A 27975-nucleotide genomic window follows, 5' to 3' on the forward strand; every position below is an offset into this window, starting at 1 on the left:
TCAGCTGAGCCTGCAAGAATGGTAGCTACGTGAGAAGACCGACAATGGACTGATGGTCAGTGTTTGCCCCTGTGGGGCCCACAGTGGCCTCGGGCAACTCAACGCCATCCCTTCGCCCTTCTCCTGCCTCCAGTAGGATGCATGGCATTCAGTTCCCCAAGTGGCCGGTGGGAGCCACAGACAGGACTGTCTATGTTTTTATTTCTAGACCCAAACTACCCTTCTCAGATGGTTCAGAGACAGCCTCTCTCTCCTTCCTCTCTAAACGGTCCTTTCTGGCTCATTCTGCATGTGTGTATTTGGTGGTTTCGGTTATCTTTATATATTAAAAAGATCCCAGGAACTTCCATCTCCCCAGGACTCTAGAACCCATGCAGGGAGTAAAACGAACAGAGACAGAAAAGGTGATAATCGAGCATCAGAGACGATCCTGGGGATAGGACTTGGAAAGGAAGATTCAGCTAGTTCACCAGTACTCGGTGAATGCCTCCCACAGCGCAGTGTGCAGGGGTGCGGGTGGCGGGGTTGCCGGGCGGGCAATATATATCAGGACTCTGTGTGTGTGTGTGTGTGTGTGTGTGCGCGCGCGCGTGCGCGTGCGGAGGGCGGGGACAATGCTGAACCGGGGCTGGTCTTTCCAGTACAGGCAGCCTCAGTGTATGATCTGGGAGCTGCTTTACCACCTGCCAGAAATTCCTCCATAACATTTCATCCGCTTGGATCTGGAACTGTAAGCTATGAACGCTGGTAGAGAAAGGACCCTGTCCCAGCCCCCTTATCCCCATCCTACTCATGGGGAAACCAAGGCCCAGAGAGGAAGAAGGACTTCCCAAAACTGAAGTGTTCCCACTCGGGGTCCCCCACTAAAACACAGGAGCTCTGCAAGGCCTGGTGTCTTCATTCCTTATTGGCAAGGCCCCGGAGGTGACGGTGGTGGGTCACCTCCACAGAAGCTGCAGAGCTGCTATGCACAGGATCTGTGGGGTCGGGACCAGGAACAGGGACACAGAGATGTGACATCTGACTTCCCGTCAGGTGGAAGGGTCAGTGAGTGAGGTGGGCTGGATATGAGAATCCTTCATTTCCACAGAGACGTGTGCCCACTTTTCTTGCAACAGGTGTCCCTGTGGGTCTAACTTCTATTCTCTCTCCTTGCATAGGGATGTGGCAACAAGAACTCTTTCCCTTTCTTCTTAATAACCCTACGAGAGTGATAACAAGAGTGTCAGAGACAATAGGGAGGGCTGGGGACTGCGGCAAACCACAGACCGCAAGCCCTGTGTGAAGGGGGAAGCTGCTACTTAGCCTGTCCAATTTTCCCAGGGAGGGACAGTCCTGGCAGACCTTCTGATTTTCAAAAACGAAGCCAGAACACCATAAGAATTCTCCACATTTAAAAAAGTTGTCAATGAATTTAAAGCAGTAAGCCAGATGGAGTCATTGCTCCACTGGTTTGTCACCTATAACACCAGCAAATCCCCAATCCTCTAAGGACGGATGGCATCCCACCCCCTACATGGAACCCTCCTGCTCTGCTCTGCCTCCTTCTCCAAGCCTCAGCCAGCCTGGCCCCCTGCACATCACACACTCCCAGCTCCTCAGAAGGCTGCAGGGAGTTCACATACCACGTCCAGGCCGACGTGACAAATGGCAAGTCCAGAGTCTGCTGGGGAAACACTGGGGGTTAAGGGGGTGGGGAGGGGCAGCTGAGCGCTCAGAGGAGCTTCCAAAATGCTAATTTCTCAGGAACAGAGAAGAAGGAAGGCAGCATAGCAACAGCTGGCTCTGGGCAGTGAGCAATCCTGTCTGAAAATAAAACATTTTACAATCCACAACCGTGGCTCATTAAGAATGAATGGATCCACCGGTATAAATAGCATGCTGCGTTAAGAAGTCAGGAAACAGCATATGCGTTTGATGGAAAAACGGCTGCCGCGAAACTGCTTATTAGCTCAGTCGGCTGCAGCTCTGCGCTAATGAGACAGAGGTCTTGGGTTCAAAGCTTCCTTGGGCCATGCGGCTTTCTCGATCTTGGGCCATAGAATGTATCCCCATCCCCCCAGCCCTAGTCACAACATGGGGGCATGACTCTGCATACATGGTAACAAGCCCATAGTGAGCTTCTCCCAGTTTCTGAACCATAGTACCCCCACTATAATATCCAGCCTCTGCTTGAATGCTCCCAGTGACAGGGAGCTCACTACCCTGTCAGATACAAAACACTCAATTCTGTGGTTCAGTGGCAATTGAGCAAGAAATACAAATCTCCCCCTGCTCTGTCCCAGCTCTGCTTTTGGGGAAAGCAGCCCTAACTGGCCCCGCCATCTATTATGTCTGATGGGGTGCAGGCTAGATGCAAAAAGCATCTAGCAGGAATGAGTTGGGCCAATCACCTCCTTGCCGAGTGTGGACGCGGGGTCCTGAGCACGGGAGGGTAGAGGCTGAGACAGAAGGATATGCAGACTTGCTGCTGAGCAGGCAGAGGTGAGGACAGGAGCTGATGGGAGAGTTCCCTGAGGAGCAGAAGCTGCCGCCACACTCCTCCACCCCCACAGGCCTTGAAAGCCTTCCTCTCGATCCCTGCTTCTGGGAGGCCTTCCTCAGCAGCCTGGCAGCCACCCCCTTACTTGAGCCAGCCTCAGGGGTCTGGAATCTCAGGAATAGAGATTCCTGGCAACCAAAAATCCTCGGACCAGGTCCGAAGGGGAAAGCCAGCGTTTGTGGCGACTTGGGCAATAGCTTTACTCTGTACTCAGAGGGGAGGAGCGTGAGCCGGCATTCAGAGCCTGGGTCCCAGCCTCCTTCGGCCACAGCCCACGTGACCTTGGGCAGACCTCCCCCTCCTCATCCATCACGAGGAGCCAGTTTCGCCATCGAGCTGCCCCATAGGTTGTTCTGAGCATCAGGCGAGATAATGACCGTGACTCACGGAGCCCCGCTGCGGCCGAGGCAGCACCCGATGACTCGGCTTCTCCGGGGGGGCAGGTGAGCCGACGGGTCCTGTGGGAACGGCACCCCAGGTAAACATTTGTAGCCTGAGCTGAACCAAACTGCTAACTTGAACAACCCCGGAGCTTGCTTTCACTGGACTGCAAACAGAACCACCGTTTAGGATTAAAAAAAAGTTATTTAAAACCTAGCAAACCAATGAAGGGATAAAGAAATTCCTATTATTCTTAAAACTACCCAACTGGAACGTTTCCAAAACCTGGAAGCACTTTTCTGGAGCAGACCTTGAAGTGAACCAGTGTGTAATTCTGTTCAAGTCTGCCCAGGAGGCCTGTGCTCTGCTCAGCGGGATGATGAAGCGGGGAGGGGGAAGGATCCTGCACAGGGTCCCCGGGAGGGACCGTGACCCAGGCCCCCGCGGAGATGGGAAGGCGAGTTTGCCTCACAGCTATGGGGAGCTCAAGGCCTTTTGGGGTCTAGGGTGGAGGGCAAAGTGGAAAGGTCTCCCCAGCCCGGCCAGGCCACAGGGCAGTGACAAAGGCTTTAGACGATGGGCCCCTCCCCACACCCCGCCCAGGCTCCCTGCAAGAGGTGAACACAGCAAAGCTCCCTGATCCAGAGGTCAGTCTCCTGGAAACCGGGTTCTCTGGCACCCATCTGAGGAAAGCACACACATCCTAAAAAAAGCCCTCTGAACACTGTAGGAACTCTAGATTTGGGGCTTCAGCGTCCCACCCCCACCCTGTTTCAGGTGCTCAGCCACAGCTGGGAAAGGCAGACCAACCACAGAGCAGACCCAGGGCAGTGTTGCCTCTCGGCCACAGCACTGGGGGCTGAAGAAAATAAGCCCCATCATGTTAAGCAACGGTGGTACTGGACGTAGAGAAACACAAAATCCTATCTGAGAATAATTTCCACTGTAATGACTTCAGTCAGATATATTCAGCTCTCCAGCTCTCGTATGGCATCAAGCTCCTCCAGCATCAGCCCCCTCCTCCTTGCCTGCTTCCATTATAATGCAAGGCTGCAGAAGCTAAAGGCTAGATTCTCCAGCCTCCCCTTTGATCTTTCTTCCTTTCTTTATAGTGATGGCTGGAACTGCAGCAACCATCTTGTGACGATGAGGAAAAGAGCAGGAATTATAAAGATATCTGTCCTGATGTCACTGAACTGCTGAAGCAAAGCTGCAGTTCCCTCCTCTAAGCTTTCCAGCGTATAAGAAAAAAATATGATTTCTTGATAGCCACATATGCCAAATTAATATGGTATTTCCCACCCCTACTCCCAGGAAATATCTCTCTGTACACAGCTCGAAGGTGGGAATCTAGCTTGAAGGCCTGCAGAAGAGGTGGGCCCAGGTCTAAGGGGATTAAACCCCAAAAGCCTGCAGTACGGGTTCCACCATTGATACCTTATATTTCACAGGGGAACAAAGAAAGCTGGGAGTGTGCAAAAGCTGCCTTAATTTATTGCTGCCATAAACTTTGAGCAATGATCTGCCAGGGAAAAGTGGTGTGAAGCACACACTCCATCTGGATTGATCGGGTGGGAGGGTGGAGACCTCTCCCCAGAGGCAGCCAGGGCAGAGCTAGGGCTGGTCACCAGGAGGAACTCAGGCCACACTGTTCCCCACCTCGTCCTGGGGGAAAGAACGAATGTCCTGCTATGAGCAAGCCAGAGGGGGCTCACCAAGGAGTCTGCAGGCAAATCCCTGGCCAAAATCAATACTCAAGCGTCCAGAAGAGGGAGAGTGGCAAACTCAGGTAGTCAGCCCACCTGTCCTGCAGGTGCTGGAGGGTCACCAGCTCTGAGATGACGCAGAGGAGAAAACACTTCTTACCTTTCTCTAATACATTCATTGTGTTATTGCTAACACAACGATCTCTAATCTATCTGCAATGTGTTTCTGGATACATATGGAATGGGACGGAAATCTAACTATGTTCCAGTTGTTAAATACAGCTGTTATTTTCCCATTGGATTGAAAAGCTACCTATGTCCAGCTTCCATACATTCTTAGGTCTATTATTTTTCTATTCTGTTCTACTTATCTATTTCTTTCTTCTATAAGTAAATACTCTATTTAGTCTGGGGCCTATATTGTGGTGTTTCTGTTGAGTATAGTAACTTCACAGTAAGCTTTACCATTTGGTCGGGCAACTCCTTCCACTTCCCTTCCTATTCTTTAAAAAAAATATTTTGTTAAATTATTCTCTAACTTCGTTATGAAGTTTTTTTTAAATTGAAATACGAGTCATATACCATAAAATTCACCCTTTGAAAATACACAATTCAGTGGTTTTTAGTATATTCATAAAGTCGTGCAACCATCACCACTATCTAATTCCAGAACATTTTCATCACCTCTAAAAGAAACCCTGTACCCATTAGCAGTTCCTCCTCACATCCCCACCTCCTCCCCAGCCCCTGGCAATCACTAGTCTACTTTCTGTTTCCAAGGATTTGCCTATTCTGGACATTTCATATAAATGGAATCACACAAGAGGTGGCCTTTTGTCTCTGGCTTTTTTCACTTGGCGTGACGTTTTAAGGTTCATCCGTGTTGCAGCATGTATCAGTACTTCAGTCATTTTTAGGCTGAATAATATTCCTTTGCATGATTATGCCACATTTTGTTTACCCAATGGGTAAAGGAAAACAGGTGAGTCCATTCCTCCCTACAAACTCCACTGGGAATCAGACAGGAATTGTTACACTTATTATTTTGGAGGCACCAAGATTCTCGTCTGCCTTTCTGTTCATGTCTTACTTTTCGTCCTTTGATAAGATTCTGTAATTTTCTTCATGTTGGACCTATAATTCTCTCGCTCTCTCTCTCTTTTTTTTTTTTTGTGAGGAAGATTAGCCCTGAGCTAACATCCGATGCCAATCTTCCTCTTTTTGCTGAGGAAGACTGGCCCTGGGCTAACATCCGTGCCCATCTTCCTCTACTTTATACGGGACGCTGTCACAGCATGGCTTGACAAGCGGTGCGTCAGTGTGCGCCCGGGATCAGAACCTGCGAACCCCGGGCTGCCGCAGCGGAGCACACGCACTTAACTGCTACACCACTGGACCAGCCCCTATAATTCTCTTTTAAAATTAGTTTCTAGGGCCGGCCCCGTGGCTTGGTGGTTAAGTGAGCGCGCTCCACTGCTGGCGACCCGGGTTCGGATCCCGGGCTCGCACCGACGCGCTGCTTCTCCAGCCATGCTGAGGCCGCGTCCCACATACAGCAACTAGAAGGATGTGCAGCTATGACACGCAACTATCTACTGGGGCTTTGGGGGGAAAAGTAAATAAATAAAATCTTTAAAATTAGTTTCTAGGCATTTTATAATTTTTGTTGCAATTATGAATGCATTTCCCCATTTCTACTTCTAATTAGTCAGTAAGATGATTGATTGTTTTGTGTAAACTATTGATTTACTTTCTGTCCGGTCACTTCCCAAATTATCCTATTGACCCTAGAGGGCTGTTTTAGGACACTCTTTTGGGGTTTTCTTGGTATACAATCAAATCATCTGCAAATAAGAGAATTTCTTCTCTTTTTCAACAGTAACAGATTATTTGATTTTCTTGCCTTATTACATTAGTTAAATACTACAAAATACTGTTGAATGATGGTGATGATGGAGGTATTCTTGACTTGCATTTTGAGAGAACAAGGCTCTAGTGCTTTATCAGTTAATATGATATTTGGTATTAGATTTTTTTCTTTTTTGGTAATTTTATCATATTTAAGTAATTTCCTTTTATTCTCATATTACTTAAAATTTTTATTTAGCAGATTTTTTTTTTTTAACTTTGGGGGGAGGAAGACATTTCAAAGCAAGACAGGAAATCCAGAAACCACAAAGCAGAAGAAAAACATACTTGACTCCACAAAAATTAAAAGAAATTGTTTTTGAATGGCAAAATACTATAAGCAAGGATAAGGTCAAACAAAGTGTAAATTCAAACAAGGAGAAAAATATTTGCAACCCATTTAATATCCTTAATATATAAGAAGCACCTATAAATCAATAAGAGAAAGTAAACAACTTAATAAAAAATGAGCAATGGAATTGAACAGGCAATTTTTAACAGAGGAAACCTAAATAATCAATAAGTAATAAAGATATGAAGAGATACCCAAATGTGCAAATTAAAATAATGAAATATCATGTGCCATCTAGTATACTGGCCAAAAGGATAAACACCAATAATATTCATGGCAGACAAGAATGCAGGTATAAACGACTATAAAATACTGTAACATTTTTGGAATATAGTTTGGCAATGTCTATTGAAATGTAAAACAGACAACCTCATTTTTGAAAACCTACCCCGTGGAAATAAAAGCATCATATAGACATAAGGATGTTTCAGCATCGCTTCCAATGGCAAAAAGCCAGAAACAATTTGAATGTCCATCAATAGGTGAATGATTAAATCACAAAGCACACTATGATGGGATTTTATTCAGCCATTAAAAAGAATAAAGTAAAATCCATATCTATTGACCTGGAGGTCAGGCCCATGATAATCCTTTAAGTGAAAAACACAACATGGAGAGTTATGGGTAAGAACCTATCTTTGTTGCAAAAACAAAAGCAAACAAAAAAAAATAACCTATATCAAGTATACATTAGTTGGAACAGGGAGAAAGGGATTTGGAGACGATGGCAAGCAGAAGAGATTTTAATTTTTCATACACTTTCAAATCGTTTAACTTGTTAAAATATATCAAGTATTCTTATGTAATTAAAAATTAACAAAGAAAACTGAAAGGAGGAAGAAAAGGAACCTGCCTCAGAAATGTCAATACCTTTCACCTGATTGCTGTGTGGACTGAAAAGTCCATGGCTTGCATCTATGGATCACCCTTCCTCTTCCAACAGGGCAGGAGAAAGACAGTGGGCTGAGCTGGGCTAGGGGGTGGAGCTGGGGGCCACAGGTGTACCAGCCCCATGACTGAGAGAGAGAGAGGCAGAGAGACGGAGGACTGGGGGCAGGGAAGAGGGTCAGAGAGAGCACACTGGTGCCAGGGTCAGTTTCCATCCAGGGAGCAGGGGCTGCAGGGCAGGAGGGGGATACTGGCTCTGGCGTCCCCGGAGGCAGGGGCCCAGGAGGAGAGCCACCTCCTGACAGGGGGGTGGTTTTAACAGCCTCCAGGTATCTCCTGGGGCTGTCCAACAGACCCCTGACCCAGGGGAGCCTGCAGGCCCTACTGAAAATCCCTCCACAGGCCTTTCAAATATGCTGGAGCAGGTGAGTGGTTCACTCATTCATCTAATAAGCATCTGTCCCGTGCCTCTCCCATGCTACGTGCTGAGGAATCGGCCTGTTCAGGACTGACACAGCCCTGCCCGCGTGTAGCTTTCAGTGTGGTAGGAGAGCCCACACCCCAGCGCTAGTCATTCTGTTTCCACCTGGCCCCAAGCACGGTTTTGGCTGAATGGGGTGCTATGAGGGCCGGGCTTACCAGACAGGCTCTGACCTGGACCACAAACAGCAGCTCCGACCCCAGCCAGCTGCCTGGCGCCTGGGCACCACTGATGATGGGGCTGGAGGTGGAGAGTGGAAGCCACTCTTGGAGCTGGAAAAACACCAACTGGTTCCTCAGTGGGCAGTGGTCTGGAAAGGCCCAGTGACATCCCTGCGCCAGACTCCCAAGGCTGCCCCCTCTGTCTGCTGCCAGGAGCCTGACTACCTCAAGGAGACCAGCCTGAGAAGGAATCGGGACGGATGCAGCATCCCCTGGCAGCTTGGGAGTATTCCCAGAGGCAGGCATGCCCAAGCCCTCCCCAGAGGATACCACAGTTTTGCCACGAGGCCATATGGACCACCAGGAAGCCACATGCCAGCATCGAGCTGACCTCCTGGAGGGCTCCCTGCTGGGCCCCAGCCTCAGGACCAGCTGTAAGGATGGTTCCAGCTGGCCCCAGCCTCTGGTCTCCCACAAGCATCCGTAGTCACCCGAGTGCCTCTGTTAGTACACGGTCGGGTCTGGGGAGGCCAGGGGATCCGAACTCTATCAGAAAGCACAGATCCTGGCTTCTGCACAGGCTCATCAGAGAGGACAACCACAGCCTCCCAGGATCGGGCTTGGAAGCAGCTCAGGGACAGTCGGGCTGTTTGCGGCTCTCCTGAGCCCCTCCTTGCAAACCCCTGGCACGTTGGCTTCTGCGGCCTGTAACCGCCCTGCTCTCCTCCGGCCTCCCCCAGCAACGCCTCCTCTGCCTCCTCCACCAGCTCCTTTTCCTCCCTCCCCCACGACTGCGGGTTTCCCCAAGTTCAGTCCTGCACACCACATGCACCCCGCGCACTCCTGGTGCACCCCCTCTCTGGGTGGGTTCAGACACCCCCTGGGCCTCCACAACCAGCCATGGCCATCAGTCCTCCCCTGCCGCCCGTGGGTGATACACGCACGTCACCTGTCTGGGCCTGCTCCTCCTGCTCGGCACTAACACTCGGCTAATCACAGGGCTGGGATGCGCCTGGCGGGGGCCTGGCCCCGAGGAGGCGCTGCCTCGTGCTCTGGGAGCCTGGGGGCCTTCTGACCTGGTCTGCAGAGGGAGACTCAGTGCTCACGAGGGGGCCTCCACGTTGCCTGGCACAGCCTCAGTGTAAACTCGGTTCACAGACGGTGCCGACCCCAATTGTGTGGGCCGCTGGCCTTGTTGCCCGCATAAGTAAAAGGCCACCTGTGTCTGTGTGGCCTCGGAGGAGACGAGGCTCTGCTCCTCCTCAGGGGGGCAGTGTGTGCGTGTGTGTGTGTGTGTGTGTGTGCATGCACGTGTGTGCCGTGCTGGTGCTGGAGCAGACAGGGCAGTGAGGGCCCCTGGGGGTGGGGGCCTCAGAGCCTCCCTCCTCAACCCCCTCCAAGCAACATTCTAAACCCGCCAGTGTCCACCAGCATCTGACTCCATGGCCGCATCCTTCCCTCGTGCGGGACACCGATGCCCCCTGATAGGGCTGGGGCAGGGGAAGGCCGGCTCTGAGGGTGGAAAAGGGACACAATGGAAGAGGGGGCCACCTCCCCAGCAAATCCCCTGCCAGCCCCCTCGAGGGCTGGCTGGCCACAGTGCCCCCCTTAGGCCGGGCCGAGCGGGCCTGCTCCCCTCCCCTGCGCGCCCAGTCTCTGCTGCACTCACTCGTGGTCCCTACAAAGGCTGTCTGTGGCAGTGATCGCTGGGAAGGCAAACTCACGGGACTCAGAAGTGCAGACGGAGGCCAGCGGGATTAGTAAGGAAGGCTGGCTGCAAAAAGAGCCGAAAAGCCCTCTGGAGAATAGGCGCCTGCCTGTTAACGCTGGTTATGTGTGGAAGGGTCGACTGACAGGAGATTTTTCCCTTCTAAATCATATTATTCGACAACCTTCAAAATTTCATAATAAACATGCCTTACTTTTGTAACAAGAAAAGAAAAAGCCCAAATGATATAAAGACAGTCAGATGCTGGTCATGGTCCAAAGACAGAGATGTTCGAGAGCCTCCCAGAAGCAACAGAAGGAACCAGAGCCCAGAGGGCAAGACTCTGCCTTTTGGTCCCAGCTCTGCCACACCCCAGCTGAGTAAGTCCCTCCTTTCTCTGGGCCTCAGGCTACTCATCTAGAAAATGGGCTACTAACACCGCCCTGTCTGCCTCTGGAACATGTTGTGAGACCTGGAACTTGGAAAATAAAGTCACGAGCATTCAAGCGTCATGCAAGCTGTGGAGAGCCATCCACCAACCCTGGCACTGTATCCTCACCAGTGGGGAGAGCTCCCCTTCTGAGCGTGGCCACCTGGGACACCCCAATATCAGTGCAGCCACCACAAATACCCAGGGTACTGGGCACAAAGTCACCGTGCTCATTAGAACCGAGGAAGCCAGGAGTCCTCTCTTAGTGAGACACAAGACAAGCGCCAAGAAGAGATGGTACAGGTCTGCCTTGGAAAGATGCATTTTCACTCTTTGCAAAACACCTCAATTGACATCACATTTCTGCAAAGATCCACAGTGCTGTTCACAGCATCCCTGTCCCCAAACTAGTCCTTGTTTCTGAAATGGCCACCAGTGGACCCTCCACCCGAGTCTTTGCACAGAGCAATCACCACGCTGAGGTCTAGGCGTGGGTGTGGGGAGGGAGCCGAGGGCACAGGGAGGGACGAAACACCAGTATGAGCCACGAGGAGGGTGTGGCGGGCACTGGCTTGTGCTCGTGGCAGTGCCCGGCTGGCTGACAGCCTGAACGTTAGTTGTTACCCCAGGAGAGGGGGCAGAGGGACTTACCTCTCCCTCGGGCCCATGTGTAGACATGACTGGTCTCAGTGCTCCTGGGCCCCTGCTCGGCCGGTTCCATGGGCACAGCTTGGAAGTGGAGGTCATCAGCCCGGCCGGAGGTCTTCAGGGGCAGGATGTACTTGGGGAGCCCTTTGTAGAACCAGGCCCCCGACCTCTTCCAGACCTGGGCGGGGGAGACATTGGCTTAGCGCACAGGATGCAGGGCAGCCCTTCCTGTACTGTGCTCCATGCAGGCCCACCATCCACTCCCCTCCTTCTGGAAAGTTGGAGAGTACTCAGCACCATGCACGACACCCAGAAGGTACTCAAGAGATGCCACCTGAGTTCCTCCTGCCCGCCCCTTCCCCTCGAGCCTCTGGGGCAGAGTGACAAGAGGCTGGAGGAAGAGCCGGGCTGGGCCACGGCATGGCCTTGGAAGCTATTTTGGAGAGCTTCTCGGGATGAGACATCTCTGCAGCTGGCACAGAGAGGACGCAATCTCAGGGAGAGCCACGGATTAGAATTCAGAGAAGCAGCTGAGATAAGGTCCCTGAACTCTTAATGCCTACTTCAAAAAATGCCAAGTGCTCTGTAATCTCTTTTCTGATGAGGGAAATACGTTCAAAGTATTTAGTAAAGGAGTGGGAGTGAGTGAAGGAACAATGGGACCTTTTCGCAGAAGAGGAAGCCTTGGCAGTCAGAGCAGACGTCCTGGGCGTAAACCCTGGGGCCTGCCACCCAGCAGCTGTGAGATCTGGACACATGAACCTCCCTGACCCTCAGTTCCATCATCAGTAGGTGGAATGTAGGAACAGCACCCGTCTCCAAGGGCGGCCATGAGGATCAGACTCAAATGAACGTCAAGCCCCATGGCCCAAGGCTGGGCATGGAGCAGCCACTTGACAGACACGGTGCCGTGACCTTCAGTGTCACCCTCCTCTGCTTGTCTGACATGTGTGGACAGCTTTATAACCAATGGACCAAGTCCCCTACTCAAAAGGGAGGATTTAAAATCAGAAGGCCTGAGTTTTCCCTGATTCTCTCTGGGACAGTGTTTCTTTGGGAGTGTTTCTCACTCCCAAAACTTCCTCTGCACCACATTAGTTCTGCGGGATGTTAACAGGGGCTGGGCAAATAAAAAAAAAAGGTTCCTGATCAAGTACACTGGGAAGCACTAGGTTAAACCAAGCTCTGTTACCGCAGGACTTCTCAGAGCCTTTAATATGCCAATGTGCACAGGGTTCTCCAACAGGGCAAAAGAACACACAGTGGATCCCACCTGAAATCCATTTGGCGGGTTTTCCTAGAGAAACTTAACCCCACTACTGCATCTGCATAAACTCAGCACCTAACTGTACAGCACTGACTGTTCATTCGCTGAGTGATGTGCATCTAAGTCTCCAAGGAGACAGTAGTCACCTCTCTATGCTCCAGAGTGCCAGGCACGGGACCACTGAGTCTGGACCACGGCCCTGGCACGAATCACTCCCCGCTCCCTCTCAGCTACCTTGTGCGGAAGAGCCTGCTTTTGTGTGGCTCTTGAATAACACAGAACCTGTCTGGTGGGATAAAGGCTTCTTGGATCCCCTTTTGGAAAACCCTTTCTGATCCTCTCACTGCCCTCCTACAATATATATTTATTTACCTGAATTGGTAATGCATGCACATGGTCTGAAATTCACTAGGTGCCTCCCCTATTCCCAGAGGCATCCGGCAACAACAGTTCTTTGAGGAAGCTCTGTTATTATCTCCACTTTCCAGATGGGAAAACTGAGGCTCCAAGTTAAGCAATTTGCCCAAGGCCAGGCCACTATTCTAGTGGCCTCTACTCCACAATGGAGGCCGCAGAGTCTCATCCCAACAGTTTACAGATACAAAGTAGATGCTCACTAAAGTGTGCTTGAGTGGTGAATAAATCCTTGGAGGGTCACACATTATCATGGGCTCTACGCGTCCTGCACACTGGATGCCTAAAGGGCAGGGAAGTGCCATACAGGCAGAGGAAATAATATAGGCAGCAGCCGCCAAGGCCACCTGTCCCTGCAGAGCTGCTGTGTGGCTGTGCCCAAGCCCAACAGGCCATGGGGGACCGGTGAGGGGCTCACTCGGCCTCCCTCTGCTAAGCGAAGTCCTGAGCATCCGTCAGTGCAGGCTCTGCTGCCCTCCCCTGAGCAGGCTGGCCTCCTGCCCCCAACATGGGCTGGGCCTTGGGGGGACCAAATGAAGCAAGCCCTCGAGAGACGTCCATGAACAGTGGGGCCCGGTGGGCTTAGGACCCACCACACTGCCTCCCCCACCTCCGCCATGGAAACTGCTTGGTCTTTTCTTTTTCCTAAGAAGAGAAATACATAAGTAGCACACAATATTAGGACAATATGAAAAAAGTAAAATGAGCAAACTATAGGTCAACTCCTAACATTACCACAGAGGCCTGCTTAACACCGTGGTGTGAATTTTATCACACCTTTTCCTGGGCATATACACAATTTTGTTTTTGTTTTTTAGAAGAATAGGATCATGTAGATGCAACCTGTTCCCCGCCACCGCTTAACTACATATCATGGCAACTGTTCGTGTTAATAAGTAATGGTCTCTACCATCACTTTTTAAGGGCTCCATAGTTTAGATTTATTAAACTTAATTAAACCAGCCCCCCACTGACAGACATGAAGTTATTTCCAATTTTTCACTCTTGTGAGCAGTGCCACAACCATCGTCAGTGCACACACGTCATCAGGCAGGTGTCGGTATCACCTTAGGAAATATTCCCAGGGGAACTGCCGGATTGAGAGATTGTGTCCATTTAGATGATGATGCATATCGTCAGACCACCCTCCAGGAAGACAAGTCAAATCCCCAGTGGGGCACTAAGCATCTTCAGGGTGTGGACCCTGAACTATATTTCCTGGTGGGAGCCGGGGTCTGGTCTGGGGACCACACTCAGGAGCAGTTCCCATGGGGTGGTGGGCTTGGGGAGGCGCTCGTCAGGTCCTGAGGTCACCAGGGTTAGGTGCTGCAGGAGGGAGGATGGGGACTCCACCGCCCCAGGGAGATGCCGTCTGGGTGGAGAGCACACCCCCCGCACACATGGCCAGTGTCTGAAGAGATGTGGATGGGACTACCCTGAGGGTGACTCGGTGACGTGGCCCATGCTTCACTGTCATGCGGCTTTCCATGGGAGAGACCAAGAAACACTACAGAGCTGCGTCTGGGGATTCCAGGGGGCCAGGCACATCACTGGTCCTCACCGAGTCCTCATCTCACCCCCCTGAGCTTTTCCTTCAGAGCTGGGACCACAGTCCCTGCCCACGAGTGCGCATGCTTCTTTTTTTTCTTTTAATTAAAAAAATTTTGGGGACCGGCCCAGTAGCATAGTGGTTAGGTCTGCATGCTCTGCTTTGGCAGCCCGGGGTTCGCAGGTTTGGATCCCAGGCACGACATGCTGTGGTGGTGTCCTGCATACAAAATAGAGGAAGACTGGCACAGATGTTAGCTCAGGGACAATCTTCCTCAAGCAAAAAGAGGAAGATTGGCAACAGATGTTAGCTCAGGCCAATCTTCCTCACCAAAGAAAAAAAAATTAACTTGTGGTTAAAATACACATAACATAAAATTTACCATCTTAACCATTTCCAAGTGTACAGTTCAGCAGTGTTAAGTACATTCACATTGTTGTGCAGCCAATCTCCAAAACATTTTTTATCTTGTAAAATGAAAACTCTGCACTCATTAAACAACAGCTCCCCATTCCCCTCTCCCCACCAGCCGCAGACAACCACCATTCTACTTTCTGAGAATTTGACTCAAAGAATTTGACTACTCTAGGTACCTCACATGAGTGGAATCGTGCCGTACTTGTCTTTTTGTGACTGGCTTCTTTCACTGAGCATCACATCCTCAAGGTTCACCCATGTTGCAACATGTGTCAGAATTTCCTTCCTTTTTGAGGCTGAATAACATTCCATCGTAGGTATACACCACATTTTGTTTATCCATTCATCCGTCGATGGACACTCGGGTTGCTTCCACCTTTCGGCTGGTCCTCCTATTTTTATCTGTCTCTCCCACTAGGCTCTACCGTCCGGGGGGAGGGACAGGGCACTTCCACTCACCACTGCGTCTTCAAACTCCCAGCCCACGCTTGACACAGTAGGTGCTCAATAAACACTGCTGAACGGCTGAATTGGCAGCCCTGGGCAGTTTGCTGGAACGTGTCCCAACACGTTCTGTCGACTTCCTGGGGAAGTGGCCTGAGGGTTACACCCAAGTTCTTGTAATTAATCTAACAGGTTTACTGTTTCAGATTGAAAGAAGGACAAAGAGGAAGGGCCTAGCCCGGCTTGCCGGTGCACAGCAAGCTCTTGTGAACCTCCCCGGCTGTGAACTCCACAGCACAAGGCGGCCCTATGCTCCCAGTTTCTCCTCAAGCGCCAGTGAGACCCACAGCCCCAGCTGCCCCTGCCTCTCCCCGCAGATCATGGCCAGCGGGGCCCACGCCATCAGCCTCCTTTCCTGTTGCAACAATCAATCTCCACTCCTACCCCTGACTTAAAAAACACTGATTAGTAAAGCACTTTTGGAAAACAGGATAAAGAGCACAGGATGCAAAGTATTAGGCTGAACTGCATGAAACGGATATTCAACATTTTTTTGGTAGTCAACCATTTTTGACCTATAAATCCCCCTATCAATTTCACGCAATTCACCCCACTATTTATCTTCAGCAGAGGCAATGATCCCATGGGTCTCTCTGGGGTCCAGTGGGCAGGTCCATGGGTCAACCATTCCCTGTGAGTCCACTGTTAACAAGGCCTGGGGGGCTGTCTGCTTCTCTCGGGCTGGCACTGCAGTCCAGGTGGAGGCCTGATGCCGCCGCAGCGGGCAGAGACCAGACCAGCCCAGGACGGCTGGTGATCCTGGACCAGCTCAAGGAGCAGCAGTTCCCGCGTTCCTGTGGCTGCTATGGAGGGCACACCCCAGCAGAGGTGCATGAAACACACTCAGTATTTTGGAAACTGCCTTCCACATGGGAGAGCAGGACTGCTGAGGTGAGGCATGAGCGACCCCAGCTGGGCTGATTCTGAGCTGTCACCCCTCCTCCTCCCATGCCAAGCCATGCACAGCCTCTGAACTTCTCTCACCTCACTGCCCACCCCTACTCTGCAAAACACTCAACAGTAGCTTTTAATGAGGTGACTTCTGCTCTGTGCCTCCAGGCCCACCACCCACTGGCTGGCATCAACACGCAGCCCCTCCCCAGGAACAGGGGTAGGAAAAGCCCTCTGTGGGAACTAGGCCCACCTCACCCTGTCTACCGCCACAGGTCGGAAAACCTTCCCTTTCTGGAGTAGCCGTGAGATTCCGCAAAGCCCCACTCTGCTCCCCACGTGTGGTTTGCTGTGATAAGGCCAGCAAAGCAGCCAGCCTTGAAAACGCCATTTAATGAGAACAAACCCACACAGCCACCATGGCACTTGCGGGGGGAGGGGGCTGGTGGCATTAGACCCTCCCCGGGGCACCGCTCTGTCCTCTGCTTCCAGGTTTTCATTACAATTTCAGCTCACGGCCAACCCTGACTGCAGACACTGATGGATATGAGCCAAGCTGTTCCCAGGGAATTTTAATTATCATGATAACAATCGCTAATCATCGGCATTTCCTAAATGGCTGTGGCTGGAGAAGGTGGTAATTGCCAGGTCTGGTTGGAAGGAAGGGCAGGCCTAGGTGACCGGCCATTGGGGAGACGGGGGGGGGGGGGGGGGGGGGGGGGGGCGCGGCCCAAGACCTCTGTCCCTCTCCGTTGCCCCGCCCTTCCATATTACCGCCTCTCCCAGCCTCCCATGCAACTCAGGAGTGCACCTGCATGAACTCAGCTGAGGCAGCCATGCTCCCCGCTCCTCACTCCACAGGTCGGAGCAAGGGTCCAGTCTGTGGCCTTTGCACACGCTGTTCCTTGCACTTGGCATGTCCTTCATCCCCATCCCCTAGAAAGCCTTCCGTGCCACCTGGTGCAGAATCAGAGCCTCTGCCTTGCTCCTGGAGCCCACGTGGTGCTGCTGCCACAGCACTCACCCAGCCAGGAAGCCATGAGCTCTTCGAGGGCGGGGCTCTACCTGAGACATCCCGTGTTCCCAGCACCTGCAAGCAGCCTGTACGTGGCAGGAATGTTGCTGACTGACTAAATGAACAAATGAAGAGGCAAAGCCAAAGAACGGTCCCCAGGGGACAGAATGTGGGACTCTGGGTGACCATGTTCTGTCTGCTTAACAAGCTCCAGGCTGGCCCAGTCTTGAAAAGCCACAGGAAATGGCCTGTTATAGAGAGGTCTTCTTGCTTACACTTTGGTCATTTTAAGAAGGGTCTCTTAGAGACAGCACAGCCCTCCCTACCCCGTTACCTCTACACACACACACACACACACAGCGCTGGCCTACACACACACACACACAGTGCTGGCCTCCCAGGAACTCTAACAAGCAAGACAAACTCCACCGCATGGCCGACAAGACCCCAGAACTCTGCCAGCCCCTGCCTCCCTCCCCAGCCTCCTCTCTCACCCCCACACTCGGGATCAGCCTGCCACGCCACTCTCCTGACCACACCAAGCTGTCTCTTGCCTCCAGGCCTTTGTACATGCTGTTCCTTCTTCCCTCCCTGGGCTGGGATCAGGAAATCCAGCCTTTAGGAAATTACTTTTACCCAGAAGCAGGTCTCCCACTACAATGCAGACACACTGTTATGATTGCTTACTTAAAAGTCTATTTCCTGCACCAGATCAAAGCTCCATGACAGCAGGAGTGACCCAGGGCACCCAGCACGTGCTAGATACCTAACCAATATCTGTCAGCTGAGACTCCTGAGCACATGTCCAAATTTCAAGCCTTTAAGTAACTCAGGTTACTTAAGAGAAGCACTGGCTCTTAGAGGGTAGTGTAGACTGAACTGTGTCCCCTCAAATTCATATGTTGAAGCCCTAACCCCCTAGTGTGAAGGTATCTGGAGATGGGGCCTTTGGGAGGTAATTAAGTTTAGATGAGATCATACGAGTGAGGCCCTCGTGATGGGATGAATGTCCTTATAAGAAGAGGTACCAGAGAGCTTGCTTCCCTCTTCTCTGTGTGAGGACACAGCAAGAGGGCGGCCATCTGCAAGCCAGGAAGAGAGCCCTCACCAGGAGCCAAATCTGCCGGCACCTTGACATTGGACTTCCAGCCTCCAGAAATGTGAGAAATGAACTCCTGTTGTTTAAGCCCCCGTCAGTGGTATTTTGTTACGGCAGCCTGAGCTAAGACAGAAGGAGAAGCTGCCTGGGAGGTTGCAGTAGATTAAACACAGCCCCAAATGATTTTCCTCCCCTCCCATCAAGAGGTGGAGTCTATTCCCCCAACCCTTGAATCTGGTGTAGGCTTGTGACTTGCTTTGACTAACAGAATGTGGTGGAAGTAACATGTGACTTCTGACCAGGCCTCAAGAGAATTGGCAGCTTCCTTTCTCACTGCTTGGAACCCTACTGCCATCAGGAGAGAGCCCAGTACAGCATCCTGGAGGACGAGAGGCCACACGGAGGAGAACTGAGATGGCTGACTGCAGAGGAGTGAGCCTTTTTGGACCTCCACCCAGTCGAACTGTCAGATGACCGCAGCCTGTGAATGACCCCAGGAGAGACCAGCCAAAGAGCCGCCCTGCCGAGCCCAGCCCAAACTGCAGAATCGTGAGCAGATAAATGATTGTTGTTTTAAGCCACTTAAGCCTCCACACCTCTGGCAGGACATCCATCCTCTGTTTAGATGATTCTAGAAAAAGAAAAAAGTGGGTATGTTGCTCAGTAATTGAGTACAGCAGGAAAGTTAAATTCAGGGACTTCAATGTATAGGCTCGATCATCAAATAAGAACAACATGCTATGAAAAAGGAACAACTGGAGAAAAAGAAAAGTCTCCTAGAAATTAAAAATACAATGCAGAAATATAAAAATGTAAAATAAAGGCTGGAAGGTAAAAATGAGGAAATGTGGAATATGGAGCACCAAGGTGAAGAAACAGAAAAAGATGAAAGAAATAAGAGGCAAAAAGGCTCAATCTGAGGGCTCAAATTCCTCATAATAGACTCCCCAGAAAGAGAGCAATGGAAAGAAACTTCCTGGAGCTGAGGAAGGACACGAGTCTTCGAATTAAAAGGTTTTTTATTGAATATAAGGCAGGAAAAGTGAAAAGTAAAAAAGCCATACTCATAAGATCTTTTAGCCACAAATATAAAAAGAAGATCCTAGAAGCTTCCAGAAAGAAAAAATAGGTCTCCTACAAGGAAACCAGAATCAGAATGGCATCAGACTTATCATTGTCAACACTGGATGCTAAAACACTATGCATCTAGAATTCTATCAGCCAAACTAACGATCAAACATGAGGGCAGAATAGAGATATTTTTAGACTTGCAAGGTCTCCAAGATTCCCTTGCGCATTCTCTTTTAAAGAAGTTACCTAAGGATGGGCTCCAGCAAAACACAGGTGAAAAACAAGAAAGAGGAAGACACAGGATCCTGGAATTAGTGTCTCCAGCTCAGGAGGTGAGTTGAAGGGAAATCCCATGAAGACAGCTTTCAGCAACTAGTGCAGGCTAGAGCCTGAAACAGGTCTGCAGGGGTTTCTGACAGGAAAAGAGAAGGTAAATAGAAGGTAATATCCATGCAATAGAAGGTAAAATCAAGAAGCTGCATACAAGGATAAAGTTTCATTATTCTTTTGTCAATGAGAAAAAATGTCAATAACAAACTCCAGGGAAAACTAAAAATCATACCAGAAAGACAAGGTCCAAATATTAGGTAAATTAAAATGTGACACAGTTTTAAGAAATGAGGAGTTAAAAAGGAATCCATCTGATCAAGATACGGAGAACAATTTCTTTTGGGTGGTGTCGGGGTCAAGGTAGGTATTAAATGTGATCCTCACATACCACTTGACCCCGAGGTGCTTTAATGTTTATAAAATAAAAAATTTTAAATCCCTAATAATTATTGAGCACTTTGTGTGCATCAGGCACCGCTCCAAGAACTTTATACAGAATAACTTATTTAACTCTCCCCAAATCCTATGAGGTAGGTACTATTATCAGCTGTTTTACAGATGAGGAAACCAGGCACAGAGAGAACACATGACACAAACAGGGACGAACAGAACAGAGACCAGGACCGGGCAGCCTGGCTCTGGAACCCACCCTCTCACAAAATCACACACATGTTTGTGAAATTAAATGCTACTGACTGATTTTCAACTCTTAGAACTAACCTAGAGACAAAGTGCTCTGTGTTTTCTTAGACTCTGTATTTGTCTATTTGGCACCCACTGATCACAGGGCCAAGCTAATGGCCAAAGTTGTTTACCTCTCCTGGTGATGCGCCAAAGTCGTATTACAAACCCTCCAACCAATCCCGAGTCCACACCCCTGACCACCTCCTTATCTAACTCCCGCACACACCAAGCCAATCCCCCTGCCCTAAATCAGCCCAGGACCAGGTCCCAGACCACTAGGGACAGCCCCTATGCCCCAACGCCTGCCCCAACCATTTGAACTAGCCAATCCTAGGATATTTACCCAGCCCTGCCTTGCCTTTCCTGTAGAAAACCCAAGAAAGGCTGTGGCCCATGCTTCCCCTCACTCCTTTCTGCCTCCTGACCAAATCTGGTGCTTCCCCACGTGGCCCTGCATGGCGTGGCATGCCCCCTTCTCTCAGGAACTGTAATTAATAAAATCTTCTTTCAATGGCATTAGCCCCTCCATGTCGTCACTCAGTCACCTTTGTAAATTAAGATCCAGGCACAAATCACAAAGCATGGAAGATTTAATTATGGCTAAAGAACAATCTAAATATACAATTCTGGCAATCTATTAGTAAAGGTACAATCTAAAAAAGGAGGGAGGGGAAAGGAAGGGAGGGAAGAACAGAGGCATTCATACCCACATCTCATGCAGGAGTCGAGGTGTGAATGTTCTAGCTGATGGAAGAAGAAAGAGGTAAATATTACACAAAGTTACAAATTTAATCAAAGAGCTAAAAATAATAAAAGAATCAAAAATGTGGAGGAGAGAGGGGAAGCAGAGTAGTCCAAGCTAGCCAGCTCCTCACCTTTCAGGGCATGGGGTCAATTGAGAGTCTTAAAGTTGATAAATCAAAGAAGTCGTGGCTGGAGCCAGCACTGAACTAAAACAAGCGGGTTGCACGCGACGGGCTGGGTGAGGGAGGGGCCGGGCAGCAGACTGCTGTCCTCCAGCACAAGCTCTTCAGAATAATTGGACTTTTTTTTAACCACATGCATGTATTACTTTGATTAAAATTAAAGTATAACAGATTGGTAATTGGATGTCGATGTTATTTAATCCCTGGGCTGCCCGGCAGGTCAACACAGGGGAGCCACGACAGTCTGTGGCTGGTATATTGAATCTGGATATGACCTAAGGGAGAAAAGCTGGTAGTTCAGGAAAGGAAAAGAAAGCAGTAATTAACATTTTTTGTAGTAGAGCAAGATAGGAAAAGACTTAGTCAAATTTCGGTTAGTTTGAAAACACCAGCATGAATTCACAAATTGAGCAGGACTGAAACTTCTGTCCCTGAGGAAAACAAGCTCTCCCTCGATGTCACTCACCCGCCTGACCTCCGGGAGTCAGAATTTTGACAATAGGAAAAACCTGAACAGTTTTTTAACGGGAACCAGGGCTTCCCAGCTTAAAGGCAGGCAGAGCTGGACCCCTCGGGAAACAGGAAGGGTCCGGGGCATCGTGCTGTTGGAGGAAGGGCCACTGCTCTCCAGGACAGCTGGGCAGCACCCTCCAACCAGGTTTCCGTGGTGACAAGCGGAGTATGAAAAGCCACGATTACAGCCAAGGGTGACAAGCTGATATTGAGCAAGGCAAGTCGACATGAGACGTGCTGATGTACACATTCGTTTTTGGTATTATTTTATGCTGGAAATGCTATCTGTCGCTCAAACCAAATTGGCACCATCCTACCCGAAAGTGTGACTAACAGCTGGATTCCATGCTGCCCTACTCAAGTAGGATGGAGACTCAGAATGTACACAGTGTGCATGACTGGGGCACGGATGTGACAACGAGACGAGCGAGCGGGGCAGGAAGGAGGTCACGAGGCCTGTTTCACACATCCTTAACCACCAGAGGCGGCCCGGGAAAGACCGCCACATCTGCCATCCTAAATGCCTCCGACAGCACCTCCACCTGCCTCTGTAATCCAGAAAATGGCTGTGATTCTATCCCCAAAAGGTACTGTGGATCATAACAGCAAAAATAAAAACAGAGATGCATCCAGCCTCCCTAAAGAATTGCTCCAAAGTACAGTCCAGTTGACCAGCAGATGAATTAAAACGAAGGTCCAGAATGGGCGACTGAAAATTCACAGTGATCAACGAAATAAAGACAGAATTCAGTCTAAATAACTAATGTAAATATAAATACAAAATACTAAAAATGTGAAAGAAATGATGCTCAAAAAACTAGATATAAGATAATGAGTTAATCCCATTTGCAACAGCATGGATGGACCTGGAGGGTATTATATTAAGTGAAATAAGCCAGAACGAGAAAGACAAACAGGGCACAGTTTCACTCATATGTGGAAGATAAACCAACACACGCACAGATAGAACTGTTGGTGGTTACCAGGGGCCAGGGGGATGGGGGGGGGCACGAGGGGTGGAGGGATGCACTTATATGGTGACTGATAAACAATAATGTACAACAAAAATTTCGCAATAAAAAAAATAAAAAAAAACAGATAATGAGTTAATAATAATAATCTGACCCCAAACTCCATATTGTCTCAATGAAAAGCAAGAAGTGGCTAAAAAAAAAAGTTGGGTTCCTCATACTTCATGGCAAGGGGAGGTAATAGACACTGTTTCTACTGTAATGTGGACGATTAGACAAATGTTGGTTGAATTTAAAAAATTATATATGCATATATTTACCTATCTATGTAAGACAACTAACAGAATTAAAACTAGAAAAAAAGGTTTGTCATACCGAAATACCTGATTATTTGACAGCTCTCTTTTTTTCTTTCTTTCTTCCTTCCTTCTTTCTTTCTTTCCTCCCTCCCTCTCTCTTTCTTGTTTTGTTTTACATTTTTTCCTTGTTCCTGCCTTTTCTTCTTTCGGTAGGAATTAAGGTTAGAGCAGCCATCTGTCCTCATTGCTTGCTTCTCCTACCTCAGTAAGATGAAGCTTACAAACAACTTCTGAAGAGGGAGTTAGTAAATATTAATTCATTCAAATAACATTTATTCAGCACCTCCGGTGTTGAGTGAGCCAGGGAAAGAAGGATCAAATGTTCTTGCAGACGGGTGGCCCCACAGCCCAAATCCACAAAAGGCTGAGGTCCTTGGCTGTTTTCCTCTACCACGTGAGAGTGTGTTCAGGCCCTGCTTTCAGGGGCTATTCTGTTCTAGGTTTCCCTATATACACGCCCCCAGGGCCTGCGGTGAACCCCTCAGTCTGCGGTGTACAGCAGGAGTAAGCAAACCGGAGTCCACAAAGGGCCTTGAGAAGTGCCAGGGCAGCTGGGCACAGTTCGCCTCCCACCCCTGGCAGCCCCCCATGCTGGCTCTCCACAAATCCCTTCTTAAGTGCTAACTCAGAATTGAGGTGTTAGGGGAAAGCTAAGAAATCCCAGGAGTATTTTTGTATTTGCATTTTAAAAGATGACACTTAAAACCTCAGGGGTGTCTGTGTGCGCGCGCGCGTGCACCTGCAGAAGTGCACAAACTCGTCCAGTCTGGAAAGTCTCCTGCCTCCCTGAGTGTGGCTGAGGGATGGCTGGCTCCCACCCCTGGGCCTGGCCTGAGCCTTACCAGGAGACGGGTTGGAAATTAAGCCCCAGCAAAGACACAGCACACACCTGCCCCTTCTTCCAACCCTCCTCGGGCAGCTCCTCGCTCAGCCCCAGAGCACGAGCCTCCGCCAGGGCCTGAGCAAATTTCCTCTTCATTTCAAGTGGGTTTCTGAGCAACCAGGTCAGTCCGGGAAGCAGGCAATCGCCAGCATAGTGAAAAGGAAAAAATGCAGTGAGAAAAAATATTCTGAGGGTGCTGTTTTCTTGACAGATCATTTAAACGCCTCGGATAGATTATTTCAGGTCCAGAGGAAATGCTTTGGCTTCTATTAACCCCTGGCGAGGGGCTCGCTCCTGCACAATTACCAGGGAGGAGTGTTGCCAGCTTCAGGGAGGTGGCGCCCAACAACGGCTCTGATGGCTGCCGGGCTGTGTGCCCCTGCGTCAGGGAGAGCCTCTGGGGCAGGTGGCCAACTTCCCACTCTGGCCTCACGCCTCCTCACGGCCTACACTCAGGGTCTGTGCCCTGAGGGGCGCCCTCCCCACCTCTGCATCTCCCACATTACCTGTGACGTGGAAAAGTCCCCACAGGGCACTGAGAACAGGGACCCCTGTCTTCCTTCTCTCTCTGGTCCCGCACGCCTCTTCTCCCTTTGTCCAGAACAGTCTTGCTAGTTTCACAAATCTATGCAGACTAATGACGCCTTCACTACTGTTCTTAATGACTTGCTTTGTCAACACTGCATGTACGCCTCCTCTTACTCTTCATTTGCATGCGGCATGAAATCCCCTTGAATCCCAAATATTTAACCATCTTCCCTGTTCCAACACAGATTTGAGAGAGGGCAAACGTGTTACGGTGGTGTTTCGCTGTGAAGCCAGCCTCCGTTCCCAGATAGAGTAGGCCACACACAGGAAATGAACAGGGCTGGAATCAGAAAATTGGACAGGCCAATTACACCCAGCCGGGTCTTTTCAGAGGAGCTTTGTGATTTTGATTCCATTCCCAGAACAACAAACATGCCTATGTTTAAACACAGTCTCAGAAACATACTCGCAAGCCAATGTGAAACCAATTCTGGGCCGGCCCCTCCCCGGCAGGTTTGTGGGCCTTGGCGTGGTCTCAGTTAGGGACGTTTTCCTCCGCTCTGGATTTGATAACTGCTTCATTTCCAATTGGTCTTGTTCCTTCTCGGGGAAAACCTGTAATTCTGAGGTTCCACTGCCTTCTCTGTCTTCCAGATTCATCACTGCCTCCCTTATTGTTTTCAGCAGTTTTTTCCCCCTGCATTTTGGGAGATGTTAAAGGTTTTTCTTGACATCATTGATTCAAGGTTTTTTAGGTCTGATTTTAGTGATCTCCTGTTATCTTTTGGGTGTGTGCCTGTGAAATCTAGCACACATATGAAAGTGTACGAAAACAGTATGTTTTAAAGAACCATATTCAAGCAAACATCTGTGAACTCATCAAGAAATTAAATATTACCGCATCTGTGAAGCCCCTGTGAGCCCTCTCTGCCTTCCAGAGGTAACCACCATCTGGAATCTTGTGTTAAGCAATCCCTTGCTTTTCTATTTTACAAAACCACATATGTGTGCATTTCTAAATAAAATAAATATTTACTATTACCTATTTTTGAATCATTGTATATTCTTTGATAACTTGCTTTTTTTTCCTTTTGCTCATTGTGTTTTTAGCCACTCCTGGTGGTCAAGTGGTTAAGATTGGGCACTCTCACCACTGTGGCCCGGGTTCATTTCCCGGTCAGGGAACCACAACATATGACTGTCGGTTGTCATACTGTGGTGGCTGCATGTTGCTATGATGCTGAAAGCTGCGCCACCTGATATTTCAAATATCAGCAGGATCACCCATGGTGGACAGGTTTCAGTGGAGCTTCCAGACTAGACAGACTAGGAAGAAGGACCTGCCATCCACTTCCGAAAAAACTGGCCATGAAAACCCTATGAATAGCAGTGGAACTTTGTCTGATATAGCACCGGAAGGTGAGAGGATGGCGCAAAATAGACCAGGCAGGGCCTGGCCCTGTGGCAGAGTGGTTAGAGTTCCACACGCTCAGCTTTGGCAGGCCGGGTTCACAGGTTCGGATCCTAGGTGCAGACCTAACTCCACTCACCAGCCATGCTGTGGCAGTGTCCCACATATAACGTAGAGGAAGACTGGCATAGATGTTAGCTCAGGGCTAATCTTCCTCAAGCAAGAAAAAAAGACCAGGCAGAGTGCCACTCTGCTGTCCACAGGGTCTCTAGGAGGTAGAATCAACTTGATGGCATTAATAACAAGGACAACATTGTGTTTTTAATTCACCCTTCGATGAGTTTAGCTCTGGTTCTTTTTTCACTGGTGTATATTATTTCACAGCCACAATTCATCTATCCATTCTATTGAGAAAGGACATTTGGGTTGTTTCCAGTTTTTTGCTATTATCAAAAATGATGCTATGTGCACTCTTGGTCATGCTTCCTGGGGAGCACATGTAAGAGTTTCTCTAGAGTGTACACCTAGGAGTGGGGTGCGAGGTCAAGTGTCATGCATGGGAGTTGACGCTCATGAGGTGCCGGGCACAATGTGGAGATGAACCAGCCGGAACTCCTACTGAACGGGCCTCTCTGATTTAGTTTGCAAACAGAGAGCATCAGGAGCTGGTCCATGACCCTCAAGTCAATGAAGAGTTGGGAGCAGCAGGTAAAGTTCAAGGGTCAAGAGGATAACCAGGCACTGGAAACCAAAGCCCAGTTCAGAGATGCCAATAGTTAGGTAACAGTTAGGGCCCGGCTGGGCTGCAGCTGTGGGTGCGTTGGCCCTGTCTGGATGTAACGACTTACAAAGCCAGGCTAGGAGAAGCGAGGCAGGGACCAAGGAGTCCCCCAGGGAGTCGGGGATCATTACTTTAGCAACTGAGGGGATATAGGTGGCTGAAGGGCCACCTCCATTCATCCGTCCTGTCTTCCTCCAGCCTGCAGGCCATCCTGGAATAGGAAGGGCTGAGGGCTTACTCCTGAAGGCAGTGGTGGCCAGCTCGGTAGAAATCAGGAAGAGGAAGCTGGTCTCATGGCAAGAGCCTGTCAGACAGCCTAGGTTCAATCCCAGCTCTGCACGTTCCTGCTGTGCCACCTTGGACTTGTCACTTAAGACCCCAGAGCTTCTGTTTGGCTGGAAAATGGGGACACAGAGCCCCACGCCTGGCCGAGAGGAGGATCCCAACAAAGGCCAGTTGTCTTCTGCTTCCTTTTATCACCGAGGGATTTTCTGGCACCGCAGGAGGAAGTGCATCTTGAGTTATTTCCTTGGGAGGGGGGATGGGTGTGTTTTTCCAGGGCTGGGCACCACCTAGGAGCTTAAATACTTCCTGCAGGATGGAGCCACACTCTACCCCCCACTCTCCATCTGCCAGACAGCTGGCTGGGGGAGGGGCACAATCGTGCCAGCCACTGCCATTTGGCATCTGAAAAACGGGCAGGAAAATCTGATTATCCACATTTTTATTCAAACTAATGCAAGAAAACGACCAAATTCAGATGCTTTCTCCCTAGCTTTGTGCCCACCTCCCCAGGGACATGCACAGGAGGGTATCATGGTAGGGAAAACCAGGTTGTGAGGCTCAATGGGGCCAGGGGTCGAGCTGCGTGGTGGTGTCAGGCTGGTGTCACACCAACCAATCACAGGGACAGTGACACCGTCCTGCACTTTGTTATTCTCAAGGTCTAACACACAGACCATAGGCTCCCAACTCCACGGACTGCTGAGCACCCAGGGTGGCTGAGTAAGGCGGGGGCACCCAGTGGCGTGACAGCCAAATGCTAGGATCTGTGGGCCGTGTTCCTGGTGGGCTGCAGGCTTCATACTGGACCACGTCAACTCCTCTCCCTACTCCCCATGGCCAAAGAGCCTCCTGGGACCCACTCCTCCCGCACC

At 49.9% G+C, this 27975-nt stretch overlaps 1 protein-coding gene across 3 annotated transcripts in view; it reads right to left on the bottom strand.

Annotated features, from left to right (window-relative positions):
* Positions 1-27975, bottom strand: part of RPH3AL (rabphilin 3A like (without C2 domains)) — a 140530-nt gene that overhangs the window by 14934 nt on the left and 97621 nt on the right. For all 3 annotated transcript variants that reach the window (XM_087440675.1, XM_087440674.1, XM_087440673.1), the window contains exon 6: positions 11209-11383. In XM_087440675.1, the coding sequence (XP_087296801.1) occupies positions 11209-11383 (175 nt within the window). The remainder of the gene's footprint in view (positions 1-11208; positions 11384-27975) is intronic.

This window comes from Ceratotherium simum, chromosome 16 (genome assembly GCF_057802395.1).
Source record: "Ceratotherium simum simum isolate JZ-2026a chromosome 16, ASM5780239v1, whole genome shotgun sequence".
NCBI lineage: Eukaryota > Metazoa > Chordata > Mammalia > Perissodactyla > Rhinocerotidae > Ceratotherium > Ceratotherium simum.